Source organism: Athene cunicularia (genome assembly GCF_003259725.1).
Source record: "Athene cunicularia isolate RWA chromosome 25 unlocalized genomic scaffold, athCun1 chr25_part1, whole genome shotgun sequence".
In the NCBI taxonomy this organism is placed as follows: Eukaryota; Metazoa; Chordata; class Aves; order Strigiformes; family Strigidae; genus Athene; species Athene cunicularia.
The window spans coordinates 125,496-150,561 of NW_020799134.1; the positions used below are offsets into that span (position 1 = coordinate 125,496).

At 49.3% G+C, this 25,066-nt stretch overlaps 2 protein-coding genes across 2 annotated transcripts; one reads left to right on the forward strand and one right to left on the reverse strand.

The window, feature by feature from the left end:
• Positions 1 to 3,007: 3,007 nt before the first annotated feature.
• Positions 3,008 to 5,523, reverse strand: LOC113488664 (cornulin-like). The gene is made up of 3 exons (XM_026863947.1): positions 4,989 to 5,523; positions 4,300 to 4,459; positions 3,008 to 4,169 (listed from the first exon to the last, which is right to left on the reverse strand). Exons 2-3 carry the CDS (start codon positions 4,435 to 4,437, stop codon positions 3,231 to 3,233), a joined length of 1,077 nt encoding a protein of 358 aa, XP_026719748.1. The 5' UTR covers positions 4,438 to 4,459; positions 4,989 to 5,523; the 3' UTR covers positions 3,008 to 3,230.
• Positions 5,524 to 20,157: 14,634 nt separating this feature from the next.
• On the forward strand, positions 20,158 to 21,987 carry LOC113488619 (keratin-associated protein 10-6-like). Its single transcript, XM_026863900.1, has one exon. The coding sequence runs from the start codon at positions 20,158 to 20,160 to the stop codon at positions 21,985 to 21,987; it is 1,830 nt and encodes a 609-aa protein (XP_026719701.1).
• Positions 21,988 to 25,066: the final 3,079 nt, after the last annotated feature.

Sequence of the window (25,066 nt, forward strand, 5' to 3'; positions counted from 1 at the left end):
GTTTTTTTTTTTTTTTGTTTTGTTTTTTTTTTTTTACTACTTATTAAGGAGCCTTTTTGTTATATTATCCAGGCTTTTGTTGGATAAAATCCAGCCACAAACAGAACATTTTAAAGCAGTAATCTCTGCAAAAATGAATTTTCCTACTAGCAAATGTCTCTTCCGTAAGCAATGACTTTTCATTGAGAAAAATCACGATACAACGCTTTTTGTGCTAACCGTCTTCCACGATTGACTTTCATTTCAACTTTGCTTGATCTTTAATTAAAAATAAAAGCAGAAACCTCCCTGCCATGAGGTCGATTCGCGTTGAATCTTCATCTTCGTTGCCCTAGGCAGCTTTTGCTGTAATTACCTCTACAATCTTAATTTTTTTTTTTTTTTTTTAAATCTTTCGACGGTAAAATAATTAGAGACCAACCGATTCCTTTATTCACCCTGATCTCTCCCAGTACCCAGAGCAAATAAAGAAGATACCAGGTGTGCCACCTGGGCCCCTGCTTTTGGTTTTGGAGGTAGGCTGCTGCCTTGACAAGCATGACGGAGACATTGCAGAGAGCCTTCGGAGCATGAACTTGTCACACAGCCTTGGGTGAGTGTCTCATCATCTGGCCCATCTGCAAGGTAAGATCATACTGGGTGTAGGAGCCTAATTAATTAGTGCTGGTAACACCTTGGGGATACTCATACAAGTGCGTATGAAGGATTGTTACTAGCCATACTTCATTTTTGAACCTTTTTTTTTTTTTTTTTTAAGATTAAATTATACTTGCGCAAATTATACCCCACCTGTGGGATAATGATACCCTTGGGAAACTGTAATTTTATGGTAGATTGGAGTTATTATTAAAATTAGAGCATTAGAGTGCGGCTTGGTGTCCTGTAACAGTCTGTAATCCCCCCCGCAGGGGCTGGGGCAGCGCGGGACGGTCAGCCGCCGTGCGAGCCGTCGAGCAGAGTTTGGGTATCGATGCAGGAAAAAGCGTGTTGAGTTTTGGCCATGTGCATCGCCTGCTTTCCCGGGATTTGCTGCCCTTCCCGGAACAACAACAACAACTAAATAATTAAAATATTTCAAAGCATGTTTTAAGCAGCACTGAACCCCACTTTTCTCCAAGGGTTTCATTCTCCCCAAAGATGCTTTCGTAGGATGGGAGGTGGGGAGGTTTTTAAAAGCTATATTACCCAAGAGGGTGGGGTCCATCCTTCTTACCCAATTCTGTGCCCATCCCTGTCACCGTTTATATAGGGTGACCGAACTTCTGTTGCATTTAATCTTAGAGGATCTGGGCTCTTTGTGTGGTGTATAAAAAGATCTTTCCTCTTCCAACACCTCCCAGACTTGCCATACTGACACAAATACTCTTAGGTATTTGTGTCAGTGGGATTATTTTCATGTTCTGCTTAAAACAAACTAAAAAAACCCCACCGGTCTCAACTTCAAATCTGACACTCCTGATGGCAAAAGTAGTGTTATTCAGAATAGAGCATATAATTAACATATCCCTAACAGGGCTTGGTGCCTGCCTGAGGTGGGAGGTCAGTTGTTTTTTTTTTTTTTTATTGATATTGCAAAAGGTGGCAGCTGATGGACAGAGACTACAGAGGGATGCTGGGATCTGGTGATTTTCAATCCCAAATCAGAGCTACTAAGAAGCAAAGAGCTATAGGACAAACCTCCGAGAGCGATTTTTACAGGAGAATTGGAGTTCTCTGAAAAACGAAACGTTCTGAGAAACGTCTAGGTGGAATGGGATTTTGACGGATGGGTGATGAAATTGAAGGCTTGACTCTCCCATCGCACGTCCACGGCTGCCATGAGGTAGTTCAGACCATATTATTGCTAATACGTTTTATCAGTAGTAGGGCAGACTGGTACTTCGTGTCTAATATATTTACTTTGGACACGAGCACTTTGAAAATCAAATCGCGTTTGTGATGTATGTTTCTGGGGGTTAGTTTTGAAACGCTGGTTTTTCTGATTCAGCCCTTAGCAAATTGTGAAATTCTGGGGTGTCCCAGAGGAATGATGTTTTATTTTCCAGTGAGGTCTCTGCGTGCTGCTTGTCACCGGCCACAGAGCAGGAGGTGCGAGTGCATTTATCGTGCAGATTTTGCTGATAGGTCGCAAGTGAAAGATAACACGGGGGAAAAACAGGCTGAGCATCACCTTCCCTGTGGGGTGCGAGTCTTTGGGCCTGCCTGGTGGTCCAGCATGTCTGAACCCCCTAATAAACCCCACTGACTTCACTGGCCTGCTCATGCCCTCAGAGTTGTCCACGTTCCTATGTGCGTGTCTGGACGAGTGCCCAAGGACCTGGTACCCCAAACTGCCTGAACTGAATCTGAGTTTGAGATTGGATCCGGTTATTCGCACGTCAGCTTTTTATCTCTGGCCTCTCAGTTGTTGCTGGGACTGGATATACCACCCCCCCCCAAAAAAAAAAAAATCATTTTTTCCTGTGTTTAATGTGTCTCCACTCCTTTGCTTGGAGACTTCCATAGCTAACAGGGATTTTTGATCTTCATAGCATGCTCCACGTTCCCCTTGCTTCTGAGATGATTAGTAAGTGAGGTTAAACAGGACAAACCCTTGCCATTCAGCGTTAAGCAGCTGTTTGTTCTTTCACAACAGCCATGAAAAACGTCTGGAGCAGAGGGATGCTGTGAGGGATCCGTTCAGCTTGGCCGTGCCGTTGCGTTAATCCAGACTTCTACCCTCTCTGCAGACACCACATCCCTGCCCGCAGGGAGCAATCGATTCACCTCGGCTAAATTGCAAAGGCAGGTGAGCAGCAGCTCCTTTAGGCTATCCGCCCCCAAGACACGCCTGCCTCTGCCGCCATCCATCCATCTGCACCCTGGAGCAATCTGGCCATATGTCATGGAAGGGACGGACGCTCAGGTCCTCTGCGCCACATCACATCAGCCCGGCTGTTTGCTCAGAGCCGGGCTGAGGGCTCGCTTGCCCACAACACACTGGGACACCGGGGTGTTTTGCCTTCAGTTTTATTGCTTTGCTTACACGGGCAGAGGCAGAGGAGCAGTAAGAAGGGAAGGGCTCTAGTCATGCGTAGCTCAGTACAAGCCAGGGGGGTGTGAAGCCCAGAGATAATAAGGAATCAGACAAGACAGGACAAATAGAAATGCAAAACCAGAGTGGGACTGGACAAAATCTACCTCCTTGCAGGGGGCAAAAGCCTCACTTGGATGGGGGCTTGTTTCAGCCTTTACTGCTGTGGTGGCCACTGATACAGAGTCTGCAGGAGCTGCTGCTCTATAGGGGGTTGGTTTTGGTGATGAGCCTCTTGTTGCTGTTGTGCTGGACAAGACGGAGCCTCTGTCCCGCTGTGCTCCAGCTCCAGCCCCTTGGGTTCAGGGAGCTGATGGCAAGCTGGGTCATGGCACGTTCCCCAGGGCTTGAGATCCCGACGGGGGTTTACACCCCGCTGTGGGCGCAGCAGCTTCTGGGTCTTGCCAGGGTTGGGGTCCTGCTGAGGGGCCTCACAGACCTGGGTCGTCTTGTTTGGGTCTTTTTCTTGGGTCTCAGAGGGACAATTGAGGTCCTGCTGTGCTGACTCAGTCTCTGGGCTCTGATGGTGGTTTGAACCCTGCCCTGCTGCCTCTGTTTCTTGGGCCTCCTGGGTTTTTGGGTCCTGTTTTGGTGTCTCAGTCTCTTCAGCCTTATGGGTATTTCTGTTCTGCTCTGAGGTTGCAGTGTCCAGTATCTCATCTCTCTCTGGATCCCCTTCTGATGCTTCAGTGCCGTCATCCTGATGGCTGTCCTGGTCCTGCTCTGGTGTCTCACCCTCCCGGGTTTGATGGCTGTCCTGGTCCTGCTCTGGTGTCTCACCCTCCCGGGTTTGATGGTTGTCCTGGTCCTGTGTCTCAGTGTCCTGGACCTGATTGTTCACACCCTGCTCAGGGACCTGCTGGTTGCTTGAGACCCTCCCTGCTGCACGTGGCCCCGACAGCTGCTCCCCACCTGCCTTCTCTTGCGCTCTTGGCTCTTGACCATCTTCTGGCGCCTGGTGCTGCTGGAGTGGCTTGTAACAAGCCTTGGCCATGCGGAAAACCAGGCTGAGCAACTCGCTGAAGTCAACCCTGCAGTTGCTGTCATCATCCAGGAAGCACAGCACCTTCTTGATGGTTTTGGGGTCTTGGGGGTTCTGTAAAGAGACAAAATGGTGTTGGCAAAGCCCGTGAACCGTTTGTGCCATCTCTCTAGGAGCACCCAAGCAGTCTCAGGGCAGAAAGGCACACCCATGGCAAGCGCCAGCTGTGGGGCTGGACCCTCACCTCTATCGCATCGGCAAACTCCTGCTCAACGAGCTGCCTCAGCTCCTCCCTGCTCAGGGGGCTGCAGTTGCCATCACTTCTGGCGCACACGTAGAAAGCAGCAACGATGCCATTGATGTTTTCCTGGAACTGGGCCATGTCCCTGCAAAACTGAGGCCGTCTGCGAGAAAAACACAGACAAAAAGGGGCTTTTGTTTGTTTGTTTGTGTGCTTGATTTTTTTCGGATAAGTTACTCTCCAACAATACAACTGGGTATGCAGAGAGAGGAAGAAAAGCCAGAGAAGGGCACAGATAAAATAAAACTGTATGAGGGGAGGGAAAGAGAGAGCAAGAAGGATTTCTTTTTTTTCAGAAAAACAAATCTGAAAAATGAAACTCAGCTGCAGAGATGGCTGGGGAGATGAGATACAGTGAGAACTGAAAGGCTGGGGACACACAGTAAGAGAGGAGAGAAAAAAAAAAAAAATCCCCGTTTTGTTTTCTCTGGAGCAGAGCAGAGCTGTGAATCGAGGTCGTCTCTAATGAACCATTGAATAGCGTAATTCCAGGTCATTATTCTATTTTTTTTTTTTTTTTCCCTTCAGGAGAACTCAGCAGCGGCAGCTCCAGGGACATCGTCACGGCCAGACGCTCCTGCTTTCCTGCAGGTAGCAAAGTCAGACAGCGTGAAAAAGCAGTCCGGGCTTACCTGGGTGAGGAGTAGGAGCGCTGAGGTTCAGGAGCGCAGTCTGGAGCCGGTCAGCTCTCAGCCATCTTATATACAGTTCAGGACCACAGCCTGCATCTTCCAGAGGAGACACCCCTTCATCAGGGCCACCCGAAACATCTCTCACCCAATTACGTTGTCATGCCCCTGTCTTCGTTTGTCTCTTTCTCATTAACTTCTGCTCGGATGCTTTTCTGTGGACTTCATGCATGATCCTTCCTAAGCTTGCCCCACCTGCAGACACATTTCAGAGGAATTTAACAGAAAAAAAGCGCTATTTTTACCACTGAAGGATTTAGTTTAAGGTGATGCCTGACAACGCCCGTGACTCTTGTGTTTGGCAAACGTGTTTTGTGAGGAGGCAATCCCCAGTGACTGACATGCCGGGGAGGAGACGGCCCGGGAGCACTTGCACGGTGAATAACGAGAAAAGAAAACAAAGGAAGAAAAATTAGGGTATTGCGATGCCAAGATTAACGTGATTCCTTCCAGAAACTCCCTCTTCTGCATCCCGACGGGGAGGTAGACATGGAGCAAAGAAATCTTTTCAAACAGTGCCACCAAGTGGCACTGGGACCAGGACAGAGGGTGACACGGTGCGTCCCCAGAGCCAGCGAGCACCTGGGGGCTGTGGGCACGGTGGGCTGCAGTCACCCATTTATCAGAAGGGGAAACTGAGGCACGTGGAAAAGAAGGGACTTAAACTCCTTGTGCTGTGTCCAGCACCAGTCCCCACTGCAACCCTGTGTCCTGTGGGTGAGGCCACCATACTGGGGCCCAGTGGGTTAACTGGCAGCCTCACAGACCTAGGCACAGTTGCTTTTTGCTCAGGGAAGTAAATTTTTTTATCTGCCTATGCTGCCTTATTGCCTGCCAGCTGCTCCGAACGCAGTGTGACACGCAAGTTGTTTCCTAGGCAATTTGAGTAGATCCCTTACTTTAGCCTTCTACTTCTCAAAGTCCTTTTTTTTTTTTTTTTTTTTCCGATCCATAGCAAAGCGATACCGGAAATCTACGTGTAGCTTTTCGCGTACAAGGTGCTCTGGGCGTAGAAAATAAAACACATTCAACTTTGTACTAAAGAAAGCACTTTCAGGAAAACACCCTGGCTTGCTCCGTGCCTGGCAGGGGGAAGGTTAATGGGTCCCACTTCGTTTATGTGAAATCCTTGCAGGGGGGCATGGAAGCGCTTGGAGAGGATGACTATGGGATGCTGCAGGGTCAGGAGGGCTTGGCAACCAAAGGATTGTCTGCCGAGTCTTCTTGAGCTCAGGGCTCCCTTTTCTCCAGCTGGTTCTGTCTGAACCCACGCCCTTTCTTTACGCCGAGAGGTTTCTAATATAGCTTTTAATTCCGGGTGCCGTCAAAGCTTCTCTTCTGTCAGCATGAGCGGGCAGTGCCCGGGGAGGAGCCCTGATCTCCTCCGCAATACCCTTTTATTTCTGGCTATCAACCTTTCTATCAGACCTGCAGGGAAACGCATCACTATCCTCTAAGATGTGGCGTCTTTGCTGCAAACCTTCTCATTAAACTGGAGTGAGGGTGGGTGAGGGGGGGAAATTACTGGGGCACCTTGGAGAGGCCGATGTGGTTAGGGTGTTTTTGGCGAAGTTATTTCTAGTCAAACCACCCAAACCCTGATCAGGGCGGTTTCTCCTCTTGTAGACAGCCGTAGACGATAACAGGTTGGTGTTGTACAGGGTTTCACACGTGCTTTATGAAGGAGAAAGAAGGTTAGAAGGTCAAGTGATACGTGAAGTTAAAAGTTTTACAGAACGGAAAAGAGAAAAACAACAGAGCTCGCGATAAATTATGTTCAATCCAGGGAGTGGAGGGCAGGTGCTTCTGAGACCTGTGCTAAAGAAATCGCACGAAACTTCGGTGATGCTGCTTTCAGAGCTGTGCAAGAGGAGGGGAGGTTTGGCACAAGCTCTCCCCTCATTTGTAATGATGCTGGGGGGGGGTTTGGACAGGATTGGGATGGGCCTGGGAGGGGTTGACCTCTGGAAGGGTCGGGAAAGAAGCTGATCTTCCTCAGAGCTCCCCTACAACAGAAGAGCAACGTTTGTGCTGCTCTTTACCCTGAAAACTGTTTTTCCGGAAGAGTCAAATCTCTTAATACAATTGGCTCGTGATGCCTTTGGCTGGAATAAAGCCTGAGCTCCAATTTCTCCCTTTTCACCTCATATCAACGGGAAGCAGCACCCTCCAAGGCTGTGCCCAGCGTGATTAGAGATTCCCGGGTGTCCCAAAGACCTTCAAGCCATGCTGGTGTTGGAAAGGCAGCATTAAGACCACAGCCCAAGTTTTGGGGCAGGAGGGGTGGCTCCTTCCCCTGTGATGCCACCTGTGCTTCCAAGAAGGATAAATCCTTGGGGAGTTCGAAGCGGCTAAAATGGGTGTTCGTTTGGGCTGGCTTCCCAAGGTGGATTTACCATGGGGGTAAGGTGCGTGATGTGGCGAAGGAGGGAACAAGTCTGCAGCACTTTGCTCCGCTGATGTTCACAAATCCCTGAGGTGCATTTGCTGAAGGAGCTCTGTTTTCTCAACTCGCTGGTGGAAAAATGTGTTGGGGCACCGGGCAAACCAGCTTCTCTGGATAGGCACAGCGTGTATTCAAGCTTAGGCTGCTGGTAAAATGCTCTCTGGTTGTTTTCCTTTAAGCAGTTTGATCGCCTAAATTTATCCACACCTGCCCAGTTCACCTTTCTTCCTGTTTCTTGGGCAAAAAGATATTCTAAGCGTGCTGGCCGGTGTGTTCACACGAGGGGCAGGCGTGGTTCCCTGGGCTGTGGACCGCAGAGCTGGGGTGGGTTTGGAGGAGCGATGTGCAGCGGGATGAAGCTGGAGGTGGCACTTGGCTCACGGCAGCTCTGGGACTTTGACGCGGTCATTTGGAACAAGATGTGTGCAAAAAAAAAAAAAAAAAAAAAAAAAAAAAAAAAAAAAAAGGTGTGGAAAATCTAAGAGTCTATGGTTACACAGAGCCTTTAAAAATAATTTAGTAGCTGTTGTTACCACCATGGTGATGTCGGAAAAGTTACAACTCAGGTCATGCTTCAGTTTCTCCTGGTGTATTTTAACGTGTAAAGCTTCAGGTAAACCAACCTCAACTAAAATTATTTCCTTTGAAAATATAACTAGAAAACTGGTGTGTCCTCAGAGAGCCCGAAGACCTTTTGGATCTGGGAAATGGCTCAGCTCCTTGGTTCATGGGGAGGAAAAGAAGCAGCAGATGAAGGAGGCACCGAGGGAAGGGGCATTGTCGGCAGCTGAGGGGGTGGGATGAGCCAGGCCCTAACGGCAGGGACTGGTGTTGAGCTGGTGCTGGGTGTCAGGACTTGGGGGTATTTAAGGCTCAAGGGGGTGGGAGTTAGGTCGGAGCGGTCGGCTTTCTCCACTAAACAATAAAGCAGGACGTTACCGTTTATTTCTGCGCGACTGTTTCCGCTCAGCAGGGAAGAACAGAAAGTGTAGCTTAGCGCCGATGAAGGAGGGGAAGAGCCGCACTAAAGGTTTTAACGTGAGAAGGTTTATACGTGGGTTTGGGAGAGCTGGGATGGATGGGGCTGGCTTTGGGAGGTTAGAATTAAAAACAAACGCCTGCACTCGGCGCGACCGTGGGACCCGGAGGCTTCCCGGGGTCACTGCCTTCCCCACGCGCCTCCTTCGCCGTTTCTTCCTGCTGTTTCCTTCTTTCTTTTGCCTGCTGAGAGCTGAGGGCGGTTTTTACACCGAGCTGCAGGCTCACCTCCCTTTTCTTGCCTCATTCATACACAAAGCACGATTCCTCAACTTCCACAGGGCTGGAGCCCATTACACAGAGAGTTTTATCACATCTATGTCATTATCAGGAATTAAGCTAATTGGAATAAAATGCTTTATTTTCTTACGTTGCCTGGGTATCTGAGCAAGTTAAATAACTTTCCTTGCAACCTCCTTCACTGCTAATTCATTGTGACATTAAGAAGTGTAATACATCAGCTTTTCTCTGGTACATGTTTCCACTTTTTTTTACATGTTAATGAGCATATTTAACATATTTCTTCAGAGGTAATTGGATTCTGAGTCTCCCTGTGGTAAAACGCTGAAAGCCAGCTAGAAATGCCTTTAATATCTAAAAGACTCTTTCTGCATTTGAATAATCCCACAATTAAAATTAGGAATTAATCTCTTGTTTGAAACAAGGCTTTTGAGGATACTTTCCCGGTACGGAGACAGTTTTAATACATATGTTAACTAAACTTACGGAGAAGTTAATTAAACCTTTCCTTTGCATTTGTTCCCCAGAACTCACAAAGGGGCACAGGTATCTCAGATTATCTTGTTCCTCTCCCGCATTGACCCTCTTCGTGAAGACTGGATTATTCTGTGCCTCATCTGCTCATAATTTTTTTTCCAGCTGACTGTAAATCTATTTTATTTATTTATTTATTTATTTATTTATTTATTTATTTATCTGAAGGTGTGGGGAAACTCACAAGTTTACTTAACTCTAGGTCCGGCAAAGGAAAGGAAATGATGTAGCTGGCCAGCGCATAGAGAGCACATAACGAAATTCTTCATCTTCATTTTAAGCCAATCTTTAGGAATTAGAGACTAAGAGTAAACCTGACGTGGAAATAGGTCGGGGAGGAAGGTGAGATGAGCTTACCCCACATTTACTGCTATGAAGGAGTATTTCGCCTCGCTCCAAAGGCACCTGCTTTGCGCTGTAAGGGGGAGGACCCTGGTGAGGCAGCGCGCTGCACGGCAGCCCTTCAGCCCAGACGTTTGGGAATGCTCTTAACTGACAGACGATCGAGACAAAATTAATCACGCAGCTACTCCTCGTTATCTCCAGCCCAGAAGACTCCGAGTCCTGCTTTTTATCTGTAATCAGCAAACAAGCTTTGCCACTGCCTGCATGTTCTTTGCCTTTCATCTTCCAGCGGGTTATGGCCTCCTGCCTCCCCGGGTTGTGGGCCGCCAGAGGACGCTGCGTGTGTGCATGCACGGTCACACGCGTGCACGCTTGCTGTGGGTGCCCAGGCCAAGTGTCTGCATGCTCGGACACAACCTGTACACGTTTAGTGTGGGCAGCTGGGACGCCATCCCTCCCATCAGCTGCCCGCACCCAGACGTGGCTCAGACGCGCTCCCTGAGCCAGCCACGGGGTTTAGCGTTGGAAAAATCAGCCTCGGGGTTGAGCTCTGACCGTGAACCAGCTTTTTGTGGTGAAGCAGCTCAGCTGTCAACTCTTTGATTTTCTTCCCCCACTGTATTATCCTGAGCTCAAAGCCATCGCTCCTGCCATGCGGGGACCTGGGCTGGGGATGGAGTCAGCGGCCGTTCGCTCCTGCCACGCGTGTGACCGTGGAGCCTCCTGCCTTCTCCCGGGGCTGTCAGCAGAGGAGATGGGCCGGGATGGGGCAACCGGCTCAGCTGTGGTCTCTGCTACCTTGCTCCACTTGAAAGCTGAGGATTTAGTGGAGACCTGAGTCACTTCTTGTGGCCGTGGTGGAAATGAGTCACGGGCTGCGTTCGTTTTGGCTGCTTCCCTTGGTGGTGTGGACAATTTTGGTACCTTTGCCCGTTAGCTTCCTCACTGCCCAGCACATCTGTGGGAAAACTTCAGTTCCTCTTGCTGGCTCGTTTTTGGAGGAAGCTGCGATTTTGGGCAATGGCTTAAAGGCTCAAGTTTAGTGTCTTTGGTTGGGATGGAAATCTGCTTTCTGCTGTCCTGAAGAGCCACTCTGGCCACCAAGGAGCGACCACAGGGGCATCGAGAGCACGTGGAGAGGAAGCAACAAGAAGTGCTCAGGAGTGGTTGTGCTGCAACAATGGGAATGTTGTCTAGAGCAGAGGGTAGAAGGGGGCAGAGAGGACGTGTTGGGAAAGGCGACCTGATAAACCCCACCAAAACCAGGCTGGCGGTGTGGGCAAGGTGCCACCGGGGAGGAGCAAAGCGTTGTGTCGGGCTGGCAGCCAACGACCGGAGTGGGTGCTCTGGGGCAAGACGGAGCTTGCGTGGCAGGGACATGTGTCTGGCGGCGGTATGGCAGCGAGGCGAGGAGTGCAGGTCTGGAAGCTGCTTGTGGGGTGGTGGCAAGAGGGGAAAGCCAGGCAGAAGCAGGCTGATGCACTGTGCTGCCTGCAGGAATGTAACTCCTGCCTGCCCTGCCCAACCCTCTCCTTTTTCTCCAGAGAGATGTACAGACAGGGAAATCACCCACTTTCCTTTTTTTTTTTTTTTTTTTTTTTTTTTTAATAGGGGTTCATTTTTTTAGCCTGCCGTTCCCAAGAAGTAAAGCTTCTACGCTCCCGTTTTTAATATCCTAACCTATTATTTTGCAAGCAGATTTTGACACGGTGGCATGGTTCAAACAAATGCTAAATCTCTGCTAGTTTCATGAAAATCAGTGGAGACACGGTTAATGCTGCCGTAGGAGAAAGGACTAATCAGTTCTCCCTTCAGCGGGCTGTTGGACGCAGGGCAGACGGTGGAAACCGGGCTCTACCAGTTCTGTATGTGGTCTGCCTTGTTTAAGAGCAACATCTCTGTTTGTTTACTCTGGAAAGGCAAGCACAGAGGAAGGTGTGCTGGGCTCTGGCAGGCTCCCAGACATTCTCAGAAACTTCTTTCCCAGGTGTACGTTTGTGCTGAAGTTTAGAACTGTGCCCTGCACAAAACGCAGCCAGTCACAGCCCACGGGTAAAAGTCACCCTGTCCTGAACCCAGCGATGGAAAACCAGAGGGGAAAAAAAAATGGGATGAAGGAATAGGACATGCGAAGCCGATGTGGCAGTGGCTGAACTTGTTCTTTTTGTTAAACGCTTCGCTCAGTTCAGCTTGTGTGTGTGTTTTGAAGAGTTACTTGAGTGTGCTAAGGGGTGCTGACCTCTCTGCCTTTAGTAAAGGGTGGGAGATGCTCCTTTTAACCGGACTTTTCAGGCTCCAACCTGTGCCTGGAAGACCCTCTGAAGCTGGTGACTCAGGCCGGGAGAACGTGGACTGGCACCGCTCGCAAGTGCAGACGTGCAGCGCTTGAGCTGCTCTGAAGGATCATCTTCCCGAAATGACTCACCTGGCTCCATGAAATAAGCAATAGCAGCCCTGGGGTGCTGCTTATGGTCCTTCATCTTCATCACGTCTCTACGCAAGCTCTCGGCCTTGTCAGCCATGCCTGAGAAGTGAGACCCTTGACTTTTGTTTGAAAAAAAAAAAAAAAAGGCTGGATGGCGTTTTGTCCTTTTCTTCTTCTCTGTAGGAAAGGTCTAAATTACCAGCTGATATGTTAGGAATGCCACAATCACCCCCGATGCCTCTTTTCCAGCTGTACCAATTACACTCCACCCTGATGATGATGAGGTGTCACAAGGCAGGAATAATGACAGATGAGTGAGGGGAGGAGATCATGGCGAGGGGAACATGAGAACTATCAAAGGAATGAAGAGCTGGGGGAAGGCACTGAACAGGCTGCTCAGGAGATGCAGACACAATACGTCCCCACACAACACGGAGCAGTGAAAGGATCCAGCTGGATCTGGTCCTCGTCCTGCTTTACCACCAGCACTGCAGGCTGGGGATTGGGATCAGGGTGCAGCAGCCCAGCCAAAGACCATCTCTGCCCCCAGATTGCTTGAATGAAGAAATACCCGCTGAAATTACGGTTGATGCATCCAACAAAAAGGACAAGTTTTTCTAGGTTTTGCTTTCCTATAAAACATGGCATACTTATGGCCCTGGGTGGTCCTTGAAAGAGCTAAAGAAACCGTCTCCTTGGTCTTGATGAACACCTCCAGCTTAATGACACTTGAGGAAAGGCAAAAAAAAAAATAAAAAAAAATCACTTCCTTGCCTGCTGAGCGGCTGCTGAGCTGGAGGAAACGGCTCAGTCTCCAGGTCTTGTTTTATTATTGTTGATAAGCACTTGGAAGCGCTGAGGATGATGCCAATAAACTCCGAGCATCAGTAGACTGGTGTTTGAATGTCAAATGTGCCGGGACGGAGCACACTGTGTTGGCACAACCATAAATGTTGGGATTGCGAGGGGAAGTGCCAGCCAGGGTGATGCAAGTGTGTAACGAGAAGATATTTTTTGTAACCGAGATTATGTGGGAGAGCACAACAATTTGTGAAGGGCAGCCTAGTAACACGGTGCCAAAAGAGCATCTTGTACCAACCCTAGAATGGTTTGGGTTGGAAGGGGCCTTAAAGACCATCCAATCCCACCCTCCTGCAAGGGCAAAGCAAACAGCATTCCTCTGCTTATCATCTTTGCTGGTTCATCTTTAGTTGTCATTTTTATGTTACTATAGGCTACCTTCAGTAATTTGATTTATAGGTGTTTCCAAAGTCTAACACTGCAGATCTAATCTAACTCACAGAAGAGTCGTATTACAACATAATGGGTGATATATGTAGTTCCAGGCACGGTAATCTGCCGTAGTGTCTTGAGAATGATATCTGTTGATTTATTTACTGGGGGGAAAAAAAAAAAAAAAAAAAAAAAAAAATGAAACAGCTGACAAACTTTTTAAGATCCATCCAGATTTATTCCCTCAATCCGATAAATTGTGGTTATTGCTACACTATAAGGACTTGTTTCATCTCTTTGCAAACACGCAGAGCGCACTAACACAGAGAGATATTTTATTTGATGTGTGCATGGGAGGCAGAAAATTCCTTTCTAACGGAGGATGTTAAAGACCCAGCAAACAAAGTGCCGTAATCCAATAGAAATGGCTTTCACTGAGCAGCTGTTTCCAGATGCCTAAACCGGTTCTCATCATTTTTCCGGGCTGCCCTGAGCTGGACTGGGCTTTTCTTGCCATGGCCCGTATCAGCAAACAGCAGGTCGTGACCAACAGCCACCAGGAGCACGGAGAGCTTGGATGTTAGCACCGAGTCTGACAGGGCCGTGGGCAAGAAATGTCAGATAACACATCAATTCCGTGGCAGGCAGCTGCAGGAATAGTTGGCATATCCTTCTCCCCCTGGTCTTTCTATCACTTTTAGAAAGCTTTATCCATCTACTGCATCAGGTTGCTGCTAATAGAGATATAAGTCTGGTTCTGGGCAAAGCTGTTACGTGGCAAAAACTTGTAATTATGCAGAGTTTTACCCAGTCTTCAACTGGACATTGTGCAACTAAACTCCCATTTCTGAGCACTGCTCTTCTCCTGGTGCTTCCTGCAACTTCTTTCTATTCAGCGTTTGCTCTGTCTTCACCCTAAATGCCTTCTGTCATTTTATATCTCCTTAAAAGACCTTTCTCAAGCTATGTTAAGAAGATGCCTTTGAGCTACTTTTCTCAATATTCTCATAGTAATTTCAATCTAAGAGACCATTAAAAAAAAAAAAAAAAAAGAGGAGAGAAAACCCAAAGGCAAAATTGTAACTGAATTTAAGACAGACTATGAAAGTAGTTATTTGTATGTGGGGAGTAAAAAGGTTGAAGATGATGAAACGGGTCTCTGAATGCAATTAATACTTGCATCGTCCTTTTGCCATTATTGCAGTTAACATTAGGCAATAAAAATAAGAGCCATAATTAACAGATGATTGAGAAGCATTTTTTTATTTAACACGAAGCGAATTTGCCGCCTGTTGTTACACATGAGAAACCAAGAGACTCACCAGAGGAGGTCTCATCTATGCAGGGGAACCTCTCCGTCGCTCTGTGCCCACTGATGTCTCTCTCATTTCTTGCCTCGCAGCCAGTTTTGACACCTGGACAGGCACCGCTCCACCATGGCCGCGGTGCGGGTGTTCAGGCGGAAAGGTGCTCGTGCGGGGCGGGTGCCGGCACCCTTGGTAGAGCCGGTGTCTGCGGGTCCTGCTGTGCATGTCCCCGATGGTTCTTCAGCACTCTGGGACACACTCGGCTCCTGACAAACCACACTTTGGGATGCGCAGGGATCCTCACACGTAGCCGAGCACGGAGCGGAGCGGGGATCCCCGGTGATCACGCCCGGAGCACAGCAGGGCTCCTCCGCGCGGGCCTCGAGCACCTCGAGGGTGCAGGGCTCCACGGTTGAGACCGGGTGCTGCAAGGAGATGTTCTCCATGCAGGTCCCAACTGCCTCAGGGGTGCAGGGTTCCACTGGTGAGATTGCTTGATGGGCAGGGAGGGTCTTCACACACGGCCCGGCTGTGTCCGTGGGGCAGAGCTCCACCGTGGGGCAGAGCTCCACCGTGGGGCAGAACTCCACCGTGGGGCAGAGCTCCACCGTGGGGATGGTTTGGTGGAAGGGAAAAGTCTTCTCACAGGTCCCAGCTGTCTTGAGGGTGCAGGGATCCACTGCCAAGGGCGGGTGCTGCACGGGGAAGGTTTCCACGCAGGTCCCACCTGTCTCAGGGGTGCAGGGCCCCACTAGCAGGATTTCATGCTGGAGGGGGAAGGTTTCCACGCACGTCCCAAGGGTCTCAGGGGTGCAGGACTCCAGTGGCGAGGCTGTGGGCTGGAACGGGAAGCTGGTCCCTCCTTTGCTTTGAGGGGGCTCACAGGGGATCGCTGCTGGGCACACGATGTCCCCCACACACGGAGGTGCGCAGGAGTCGCAGGCAGCTGCGCGCTCAGGGCAGCAGGCATCTCTGGGCACAGGGACAGCAGGAGGCGGGCAGGAGGGTCCAACCTGAGGGCAAACCTCCGGGCAGGTGCCTGCGCCCTGATACTGGCAGGGGGCCACCTGGACAGTCTGCTCAGGACAGGGGTGCGCGTCCCGCGCCGGGCAGGCAGCCGGATCCACCGCGGCACAATGCGAAGGGCAAGTGTGGGTTTGCGCAGCCTCCCCCGGGCAGGCAGAAGCAGGCGGGCAGGGCAGCTTGCACTGGGAAGACATCATTCTGCACTGCAGGCAAGCCTGAGAGAAAAAGAGCAATTTGGTGTCGACTAACCCAAAGCATCAGACATTTCATTTGCTTGGCTGGTGAATTCTTCAGCAAGAGGGTTGCTATGCGTGCCACCATTTGGTCACGAAATAAGAAACAGAGAGAAAATCTGCTGGGTTTGGGTTTTCTTGTTTTTGTTTCTTTGTGGTTTTTGTTTGTTTGTTTGTTTGATCTTTTTTGCTTCAAATCCCGCAACAACTCCTTATGAAAAGAAGTTTGGCCATTCTCTTTTTCGATCTAAACTTCCAAACTCAGCTTTTCTTATTAAAATCTGTTTTCAGCCAAAGAATTTCACCCTAGCAACAATTTTTTTTTTTTTTTTTCACAGATAGCAATGGATCTGATTAACATTTTCATCAGGTTCATAAACCTCAAGTTAATCCTCTCTCTGTTCCAGACATTTTTCTCCTTGCCTTGAAACTCTCTTGCAGGAGAATACCCATCTCACAGCTACTGCGGGAGATGTAGCTATCGCTGTCTGATCTTCACCATGGCTAAAAGCAGCAACAGGCTAGACAGGTAAAAGAAAGACGCAGTTCAGGTTTACCGTGAGGCTACGCGCTCTTACCTGGGACCTCGGCCGCGGCCGTAAGCGACGCTGCAGACACTTCACCGCTTAGACAATAACTACGTGCACAGCAGTAGTATTTGTGTAGGTGCTCAGTGAGCGAGATGGTGTTTTATCCCTCTAAATCCAGTGCTGAGATAACAGGAAGCCTTTGGCAGAGCATCCATGGGAATTGCACAAAAGTAAGCGCGAAGGAAGATTATTACTCGTTCCAACGCCTATCACCAAGGAGGGGTGAGAGCCAATAAACTATTTCCCTTACGCAGCTGGTAGCCGTAATCTATTTCAGCACGTAGTAGAAAATTAACACCGGCAATAGGCTTGGATCCGTAGGATCCCAAAGATACTCACCCGGTTCAGTATCAGCGAATAAAGACAGCCAGCAGACTCGGCAACTTTAACTTGAGATATGATTTGTATATTCAGGAGTTTGGCCTTGGGAGACGAGGTGCCCCAGGCACAGACAAGCTACCCTTCGCCAACCTGGACCTGCCCCGCCTCTGCTCTGTGATGGACTATTTGACTAATTATTTTAATGGAAACCAGCTATTTCCGTGGTTGTAGCGTAACCTCGAGTGAGCAAAGATGGCTTTTGAATTCACGTGTCCTTTCAGCGGGGTTGACGCCAGGGAAGAATTTGGGAAATGAGTGGACTCTCAGCTTGCTCTCGAATAATCAGCCAGTCGTGGCTCAGTTTTTCTGTGACGGGCAAACATCCTCCAGCCCAACGCATCACACGGGCATTTTGAGACAGGATGGGATGTGGGATATGGGGGATTCTTTTATTTTTAGCCACATCTGACCCCTTTCTGTCAGTGCCACCGTCCTGCTCAGACATGGCGCTGCTGGTGGTAGTATCCTTGGCGTGTTTCTGGAAACTCTGACATCACCACTAGTCTTGTGATGTTTTGCATTTTCTCCTAAACCTCTGACTCAAATAACGTAACACTACTCCATCGCCATGATGTTGCCTTTATCCTCATGCACATACACCCCTGAAGAGCAGATGGGTGATGGGAGGAGTGACCACCAAGCTTTTCTCTTCAGCCCTGGTTTACCAAAGTCAGATGAATTATACTAAGGGTTAAATCAAAGCACTGTGGTCAGCAGTAACCGGCAACCCAAGTGATCACACCCCCCCCCAGATTTATTTATTTTGACTTAAATAACCAAAAGCCACCACACTGGACACCACCATCCTCAGCAGCGTGGACACGTATACTTAAAGGGAGAATAACGTGCAGACACAAGAACACACCTTCTTCTCCAGGTGATACGTGCCCTCGTCTCTGCATGCAAATAATACTGGTTTGATGCTTGTGTCACCGAGTGATTTAAGGCTGGTTTGGAGTGAGCAGAGAAGAAGTCTTTGATCTCTCACAGCGTTTGCTGGCTCTCCCTTCTCTCTTATATAATGAGGGATTTTCCGACAAGAACATCTTTTCTTGACCACAGTTGTGGCAGGCAGAAAGTGGAGACTCTGGACTGTCGTGCACAGCTCGCTATCTGTCGTGAACAGCGGTTTTTTTCGGTCTTGATTTAGCCTGTTCTACAATCAAAATGTATAACAGCAAACCGAAAAGGGCCACTACCACGGACACCGTGGTCAGAACACCAAACGCGAATGGTTCATCGCCCTGGAGCCCAACTGCATTGAGATGGGGCACTGCAGGCGAAGTCCTGAGAGGAGCCCAAGTGACACTGAAGACCTTAACGTGGTGTGAAGCCTTCTCCGGCTGCCCGACTGCCAAAATCGTAGCAAATTTTAGTTATGCTGGCATGCTGCACTTAGTTGAGGAGCAGAGATGTTATGAAGCCGCCCAGAAAACTGGGGTGCTCCCACGTACTGGGCTGCACGCTCTGGTGTACAGCAGCAGTTAGAGGGAGGTGAGTGCTCCCCTCCATCTGGCACGTGGGAGACCACGTCTGGATGCTGGGTCCTATTTGGGGCGCACAGCGCAAGACAGTCTCCAACAAACTGGAGTGAGTCCAGTGGAGACCACCAAGGTGGTCCAGGAGCCTTGAGGAGATGATGGATGGGGAGAGGCTGAAGGGCCCGCTCACCCTGGAAAGGAAAAGACTTAGGGGAGATCCCGGGGCCCCTTTCAGCTATCAGAAAGGTGCTAACGGAGAGTCTCTTCTCAGAGGTGCCCAAAGACAAGGTGAGAGGCCACGACTGCAGCGTGCAACAAGAGAAATTCTGACCAGATCATCGGGAATCGAGTTCTCTCTCAGTAGGAGGGATATTGTGTGCTGGGAAGAGCAAGCAAGCGTGAACAGTAGAGCAAAACCAAAGCTGCTTAGAGTCCTGTCCCATCTGCAATCCTGGTCTGTACGCTGTCTCAGGGGCAGGTGCAAGAAAATGTACCAAATGAACCTTTATCCAAACAAAGTTTAATCCCGAGGGGGATTGTTTCCGGGCTGTATCATCAGTTCTTTATTCCCCATCCCTCATGGAAAATATGCGGATCAGGAATTCGAGCTTGCAGGCAGCAAGCAGTCATAGCGCTGTATGAACTACCTCGATGGCTACGTTTCATTAAAAATTATAATGTTAGCAAGTAATTTAATGATTGGAGGTGGAGCAGGTCTGGATTATTAAAAATTTTATTTCCATACCCCTGAGGTGTCTCACTTCCGGAGACACGGACACCGAAATCATATAAAAGGATTCATATTGAAGTGTTTTTCAAACCATTTTGGTTTCATTTGCTAGTGGCTGGTGGTGAATTGGGTAAGTCTCTCTTGGCTTACTGGGAAGTAACGTGGTGGCTGGGGTTGTTTAATTTAAAATATTATCTGCAGAAGCAAGTTACGAGTGCTTCTGCTTAGTGAGATTTGTGTGTGGTACTTACCAAGCAGCTGAGCTAAGGATAAATATTCCTTCCATCTTCTACCGGTCGTTAGTTGCCGTATGTTTTGCAGTTGCTGAGCTTTCTCCATCAAGATGCATCTCGGGGTGGCCGAGAGCGGACTAACCTCTCTCTTTCCCCAATGACATCGCTACCCTTTTTTAACCAGGAAATTACTGGGTTTGAGAGACATCAAAAGGCAAGGCTAGGACTTCAAAGAAAATAAAAGTGGGAGGGAAGATAAGAAGTGGAGACTTGCAGGCTGCAAGGGTAAGCAATGCCTGGAAGGAAGTCTGGGTGAGAAGACCGAGGAGGACTTCTGTGGGAGAGGTGGGAAGGCAGCTGCACTGTGAACGTCAGATCCTTTCCGTGTGGGATTCTTCTGACGTGAAGGTTCCACTCATGTCCTCTAGCTTGAGGACCTGCGTGTGGAGAGGGCACTATCAGAAGACTAGGAGTCTCCTTTTTGGGTGGAAATAGGGAAGTAATGTCAAAGAGTGAATTCCAAACCAAGGGGAGCTGTGGGCAGAGGAGGGCTGTCATGACTTCTGACCCTGCATTATAATCTAGCTGACTCCAAATAACATCATTTTTCTTTCCTATTTTGAAAAGAAAACGTTGGAAACATACGTCCAACCAGTAGCTACAAACTTGTATAAAATGCTCTGATGTGGAGTTAGTGCCCTGCTGTGGATTTCAGGCTGTTTTCCCAGTATATTGTTCAGCATTCCACCGGAAAAAAAAAAAAAAGACTTTAGTTTAACTCAGTGTATAAAACAACCTTGTGAAGCTGAATGTTTGTTTTTCACAGAGTGTATTTCTTTCCTGCTTTCAGACATTACCCCTCCCGCAGAGATGCAGTGCCAAAATATTTGTCAACTGAGACAGCTCTGCCTTTCACCTCCCACCATCTTGGTGAAGAATTTTCCTGTGCATGAATGTGTGGATCCCTGTGGCTCCGTCTGTAACATCCAGTGCTTACCTCCATCGGTGGATCCCTGCTGCTATACTGGGATTGGTCGGGGCACCACCACTTACGTGAACCTGGGTAATCTTGGTGTGACACAGGCTGCCAGGTGTGTGGATCCGTGCTGCCTCGGAATCGCCACGTGTGTTCCTCCGTGCTGTGAGGAGGTGGCCAAGTGCACCACCACATGTTCAGACCCTTGCTGCTGCAAGGTGACCGAGTGCGACAGTAGATGTGAAGATTCATGCTGTGAGAAAGTCACCAAGTGCAGCAGCACACGTGTGGATCCGTGCTGCAAGGAAGTGACGAAGTGTGTGGATCCGTGCTGCAAGGAAGAGACCAAGTGCACCAGGACGTGTGTGGATCCGTGCTGCAAGGAAGTGACGAAGTGTGTGGATCCGTGCTGCAAGGAAGTGAGCAAGTGCACCAGGACGTGTGTGGATCCATGTTGCAAGGAAGTGAGAAAGTGTACCACAAAGTGCGTAGATCCATGCTGCAAGGAAGAGACCAAGTGCACCACAAAGTGCGTAGATCCGTGCTGCAAGGAAGAGACCAAGTGCACCACCAGATGTGTAGAACCGTGCTGTAGTGAGGTGTCCAAGTGCACCGCGACATGTGTGGATCCGTGTTGCAAGGAAGTGACCAAGTGCACCACCACATGTGTTGACCCATGTTGTGGGGAAGTGACCAGATGCACCACAAGGTGCATAGATCCGTGCTGTGGAGGTGTCACCAGATGCACCACTAAGTGCGTGGATCCCTGTTGCGGCAGAGTGACCAGGTGCACCACGAGGTGTGTAGATCCCTGCTGTAGAGAGGTAATCAGGTGTGTGGCTCCATGCTGTGGAGGAGTGATAAAGTGTGCTACCAGGTGTGTGGAACCGTGTTGTGGATGTGCGATCAGATGCGCTACTAAGTGTGTGGAGCCATGCTGTGGGCAGGTGGCCAAGTGCACCACCAGATGTGTGGATCCCTGCTGCCAGGAGGTGACCAAATGCACCACCAGATGTGTGGATCCTTGTTGCCAGGAGGTGACCAAGTGCACCACCAGATGCGTGGATCCTTGTTGCCAGGAGGTGACCAAATGCACCACCAGATGCGTGGATCCTTGTTGCCAGGAGGTGACCAAGTGCACCACAACATGCATGGATCCTTGTTGCCAGGAGGTGACAAAATGCACCACCACATGCGCGGATCCCTGCTGCCAGGAGGTGACCAAATGCACCACCAGATGCGTGGATCCTTGTTGTCAGGAGGTGACCAAGTGCACCACAACATGCGTGGATCCTTGTTGTCAGGAGGTGACCAAGTGCACCACAACGTGCGTGGATCCTTGTTGCCAGGAGGTGACAAAATGCACGACCACATGCGCGGATCCCTGCTGCCAGGAGGTGACCAAATGCACCACCAGATGCGTCGATCCTTGTTGCCAAGAGGTGACCAAGTGCACCACCACGTGCGTGGACCCCTGCTGCCAGGAGGTGACCAAATGCACCACCAGATGCGTGGACCCCTGCTGCCAGGAGGTGACCAAGTGCACCATGACGTGCGTGGAGCCCTGCCGTGGGGGCGTTCAGGTTGTGACGAGGTGCGTGGATTCCTGTCCCACGGCCTGCGTTACACAAACCATCCCGCTGTGCACGGGTGTGTGCCCATGTGGCCAGCGCTGCTCCATCAGATGTGCCGATGTCTGCTATCGCAAATGCAAGGCTCCTTGAGGGGCTGCACGTGGGGGCTCCGGGAGTGCGACCCACTCTGCAGTGCCAATGCCCTGCAGAGCCTCCCAAGGTTAAAGAAATGAAAATGGTTTGCGAATCCCTGAACTTGCCAACGTCTTCCTCACATCTTTGTACTCCTTAGTTCCCTTCCTGTCCTAGGAAGAGTAAATCCTCAAATGGTTTTCCTTGAGTTCTGCATAATTTCCGCTATGTTTATCTCGTGAACAATGCCTTTTCTTGTAACATGTAACTAATTGATCTTGTGCCCCCAGGAATATCGCCTGGGAGAGAGATTCAGGAATTCTTTGCACTGATAGAGATGGAAGAATTTCCCTGTTCTTTCTTTTCAATTTCTTTTATGAAGCAATAAAACCAAAGTGATCTTGGAGTCAGCTGTCTGGAAGTGTTTCCTTCACTTCTGCCTTCCCCCGGACTCATTCTTTCTCCTTCTAATTTCTTCCTAAAAGCCTGATCTCTGTAGAGCGGCAGCTCCTGCTAGAACTCATAGGAAGGTCGAAGGCAATAGCCGGGGACCTGGGACTCATCTAGGATATCCCAGATCATTGCTGGGAGAGGGGATGGGGCACATCATGTGAAAGAATCACTCTCCCATGGTTTTGAAAAGATTTTGAAAACCCAATCATCTGTTGAAGTGCTCCTCTGGAGCTCAGGGAGCTCAGGGCCAGCCCTGTCTGCATCCTGCCGGCAGAAACAAAACGTTCCATTACCAGCAATGGGTAAACAAGTCACTAACGAGGGGAAGATGAGCAGGTCGGGAGACTTTGTCACCCGTGTGTAAGAGGTCCTATCTCAGTCTTTTGCAATTGACTTCTATTTCCTTGTCTCTGGTGGCAATTGGGCAAGCCCCATCAGTTAGGGAGGTCGACAGGGATTCACAAGCACCGGGTCCTGCAGAGATGTCGTTAGGAGTAGCAAGGTGTCTTGGAAAATTTTGTTAACGCTCCATGAATATCTGCTACCAGGTTCCCAGTGCTTCCTCCTCAGCGCCAAATTTGTTTGCAAATTGCTCGCCCAGGAGGAAGCAACGTCCCCAGGGACTCCAAGTCACAGGCCAAGGGTGGTGCTCTGCAGGTTTCCCGAGCAGAGGTGGTGCCGAGTGGGGTTGGGTTCAGCAGCCACTGCTGAAGGGAGGAGAGAGGGGAGGCAGGCTGCAGGGGAAGCCAGCCCAGCTGCTGAAGCAGCAGATGTGGGTGCAGCTCTGTCTGTGAGCACCCACTGGCTCCCTCTTTAAAGATGCCCCAGGGCACGTGGCGGGTGACTAACCTGTAATTATCACTGTCTCACTTTTTCTAGCAGAGGACTCCGACCAATAGTGGGACATGATAAATCATACCCAAATGGATGCGGCATTGCACGCGGGTTGGGGGGGATCGGGCCTTGCACAAATCATTCCACCCTCACAGATCTTCTGCTTCCGTCCTCCTCCTCCTCTCCCAACAGGTTGTGGCAGACCCTGGCTCTCGCCACTGGTTGCACGGCACGCGTCACAGAGGGTGTCTGGACTTTGGCAAATGCTCTAGGCATCACCTACGCACAAATGATGCACAGGAGAAACACCAACCCAACCGAGTCTTCCTAATCACCTCTCTGTGGAGGTCTGATTCGTCTCTGAAACTCCTTAAAAGGATCTGTGCCAGCAACAATTTCCTTTGCTCCCGTTCCCAAATCAAACGGAACGAAATTCTGGGAAATATGAAACTGTAGGTGGAAAAAATGCCCTTACAGATAAGATTTTTCCCTTAAACTACTTCTCTGTAGCGTCCTCCCGATGGCACGATGCTTGCATTACGCTGAATCCTCCCTACGGACATAGAAATTCAGATTTTAAGAGGCCGAGACCATTGGCAGAGAGTAGACACCTAATTTCCAGGTGAACATCGCAGGATGTGCTGTAGAAAGCGAAACGGAGATCCTCCCTCCCTGAACACCTGAATGTTTATGCCGCATCTACGAAACTGCCGTAACAGTTAGGGAGAAAATTGCTGTTCAGCGTAAGCAAGCTGAGTAGGCCAACAGCTCTTGCTCTGTCAGGCAATGTGCTCTGATCTCTAAAATGTTTTCCTCAGAGCTCAGCACACAGTTTTATTCATTAATGGAAAAAAAAAATTCCGAAGGGGAGTTGGATATTGGGAAAATCAAAGCAAGTATCTGCGACAGTCAGAAGGGAAAAGATAAAACAGATTATTTTTTTTTCATAGTCGCAGCTAGTTCCTCTTTTTTTTTCAGATCTAATTGCACTCGGATGCTCACTTATCATTCTTCACGGAGCACTCACCTTCCTGAGTAAACAGGAAAAGAGGCGGATAGTGCCATGTTTGGGTTCCTCTCAGCCCCAGAAGTAACGATCTAATTACTTGATCAAATAGTCCCTAGGGCACGGACTAGACTGAGCCACTTGTTTTCATGTGAGGCTAATTGCATCCTACACTCAGCCTCCTGGCATCTCAGCTATGCGACAATTTCCAAAGCCGGGGCGACGGAGCAGCAGCCCCGAGACCCAGCCCCAGCTGGAAGCTGCCCTCGGTGCCGGATCACACCCTCACCACCTTCCCCGGGTAGTTGTGGTAGGGAATGACGAGAGGGGAAAGTCGGGTGTAATGAAGCCCCAGCCTTTAAAATTTAATTGCAACCAAGTGCAGGGTGGGGAGCTGGGAAGGCCTTGCCATGCTGAGAATATGGGGAGAATCCTCCATTTCTACGAAAACGCGTTGCTCACCAAAATGTGGGTAGGGGGATGTGGCGCATAAGCAAAATAACATTCCTGATGCCAAACAGTACTGGATGCCACAGATGGAGAAAGCTTACTCGGGAGGCTTTTAAATAAACCAAGGGGTGCTAAGAAATCCAGAGGTGTCATATTTTTAAAGCAAAGCATTCAGCAGTTTATTAAATCGTTTGTGTGGGGTTTTTTTTGTTTTTGTGGTTTTTTTTTTTTTTTTTTTTTTTTAATTTTTATTGGTTTGGTTTGGTTTGGTTTCCTAGCAAAAATCCAGCTGAACAGCCCCGAATGGTCCATATCCCAACAGTCGCACGAGGGAAAAAAAAAAAAAAAAAAATC

Coding starts and splice junctions, on each gene's coding strand:
- LOC113488664 (XM_026863947.1), bottom strand. CDS start 4,437: ATGGCCCAGTTCCAGGAAAACATCAATGGCATCGTTGCTGCTTTCTAC. Junction 4,170..4,299: donor AGTTTGCCGATGCGATAGAG/GTGAGGGTCCAG, acceptor GTCTCTTTACAG/AACCCCCAAGACCCCAAAAC.
- LOC113488619 (XM_026863900.1), top strand. CDS start 20,158: ATGCAGTGCCAAAATATTTGTCAACTGAGACAGCTCTGCCTTTCACCT.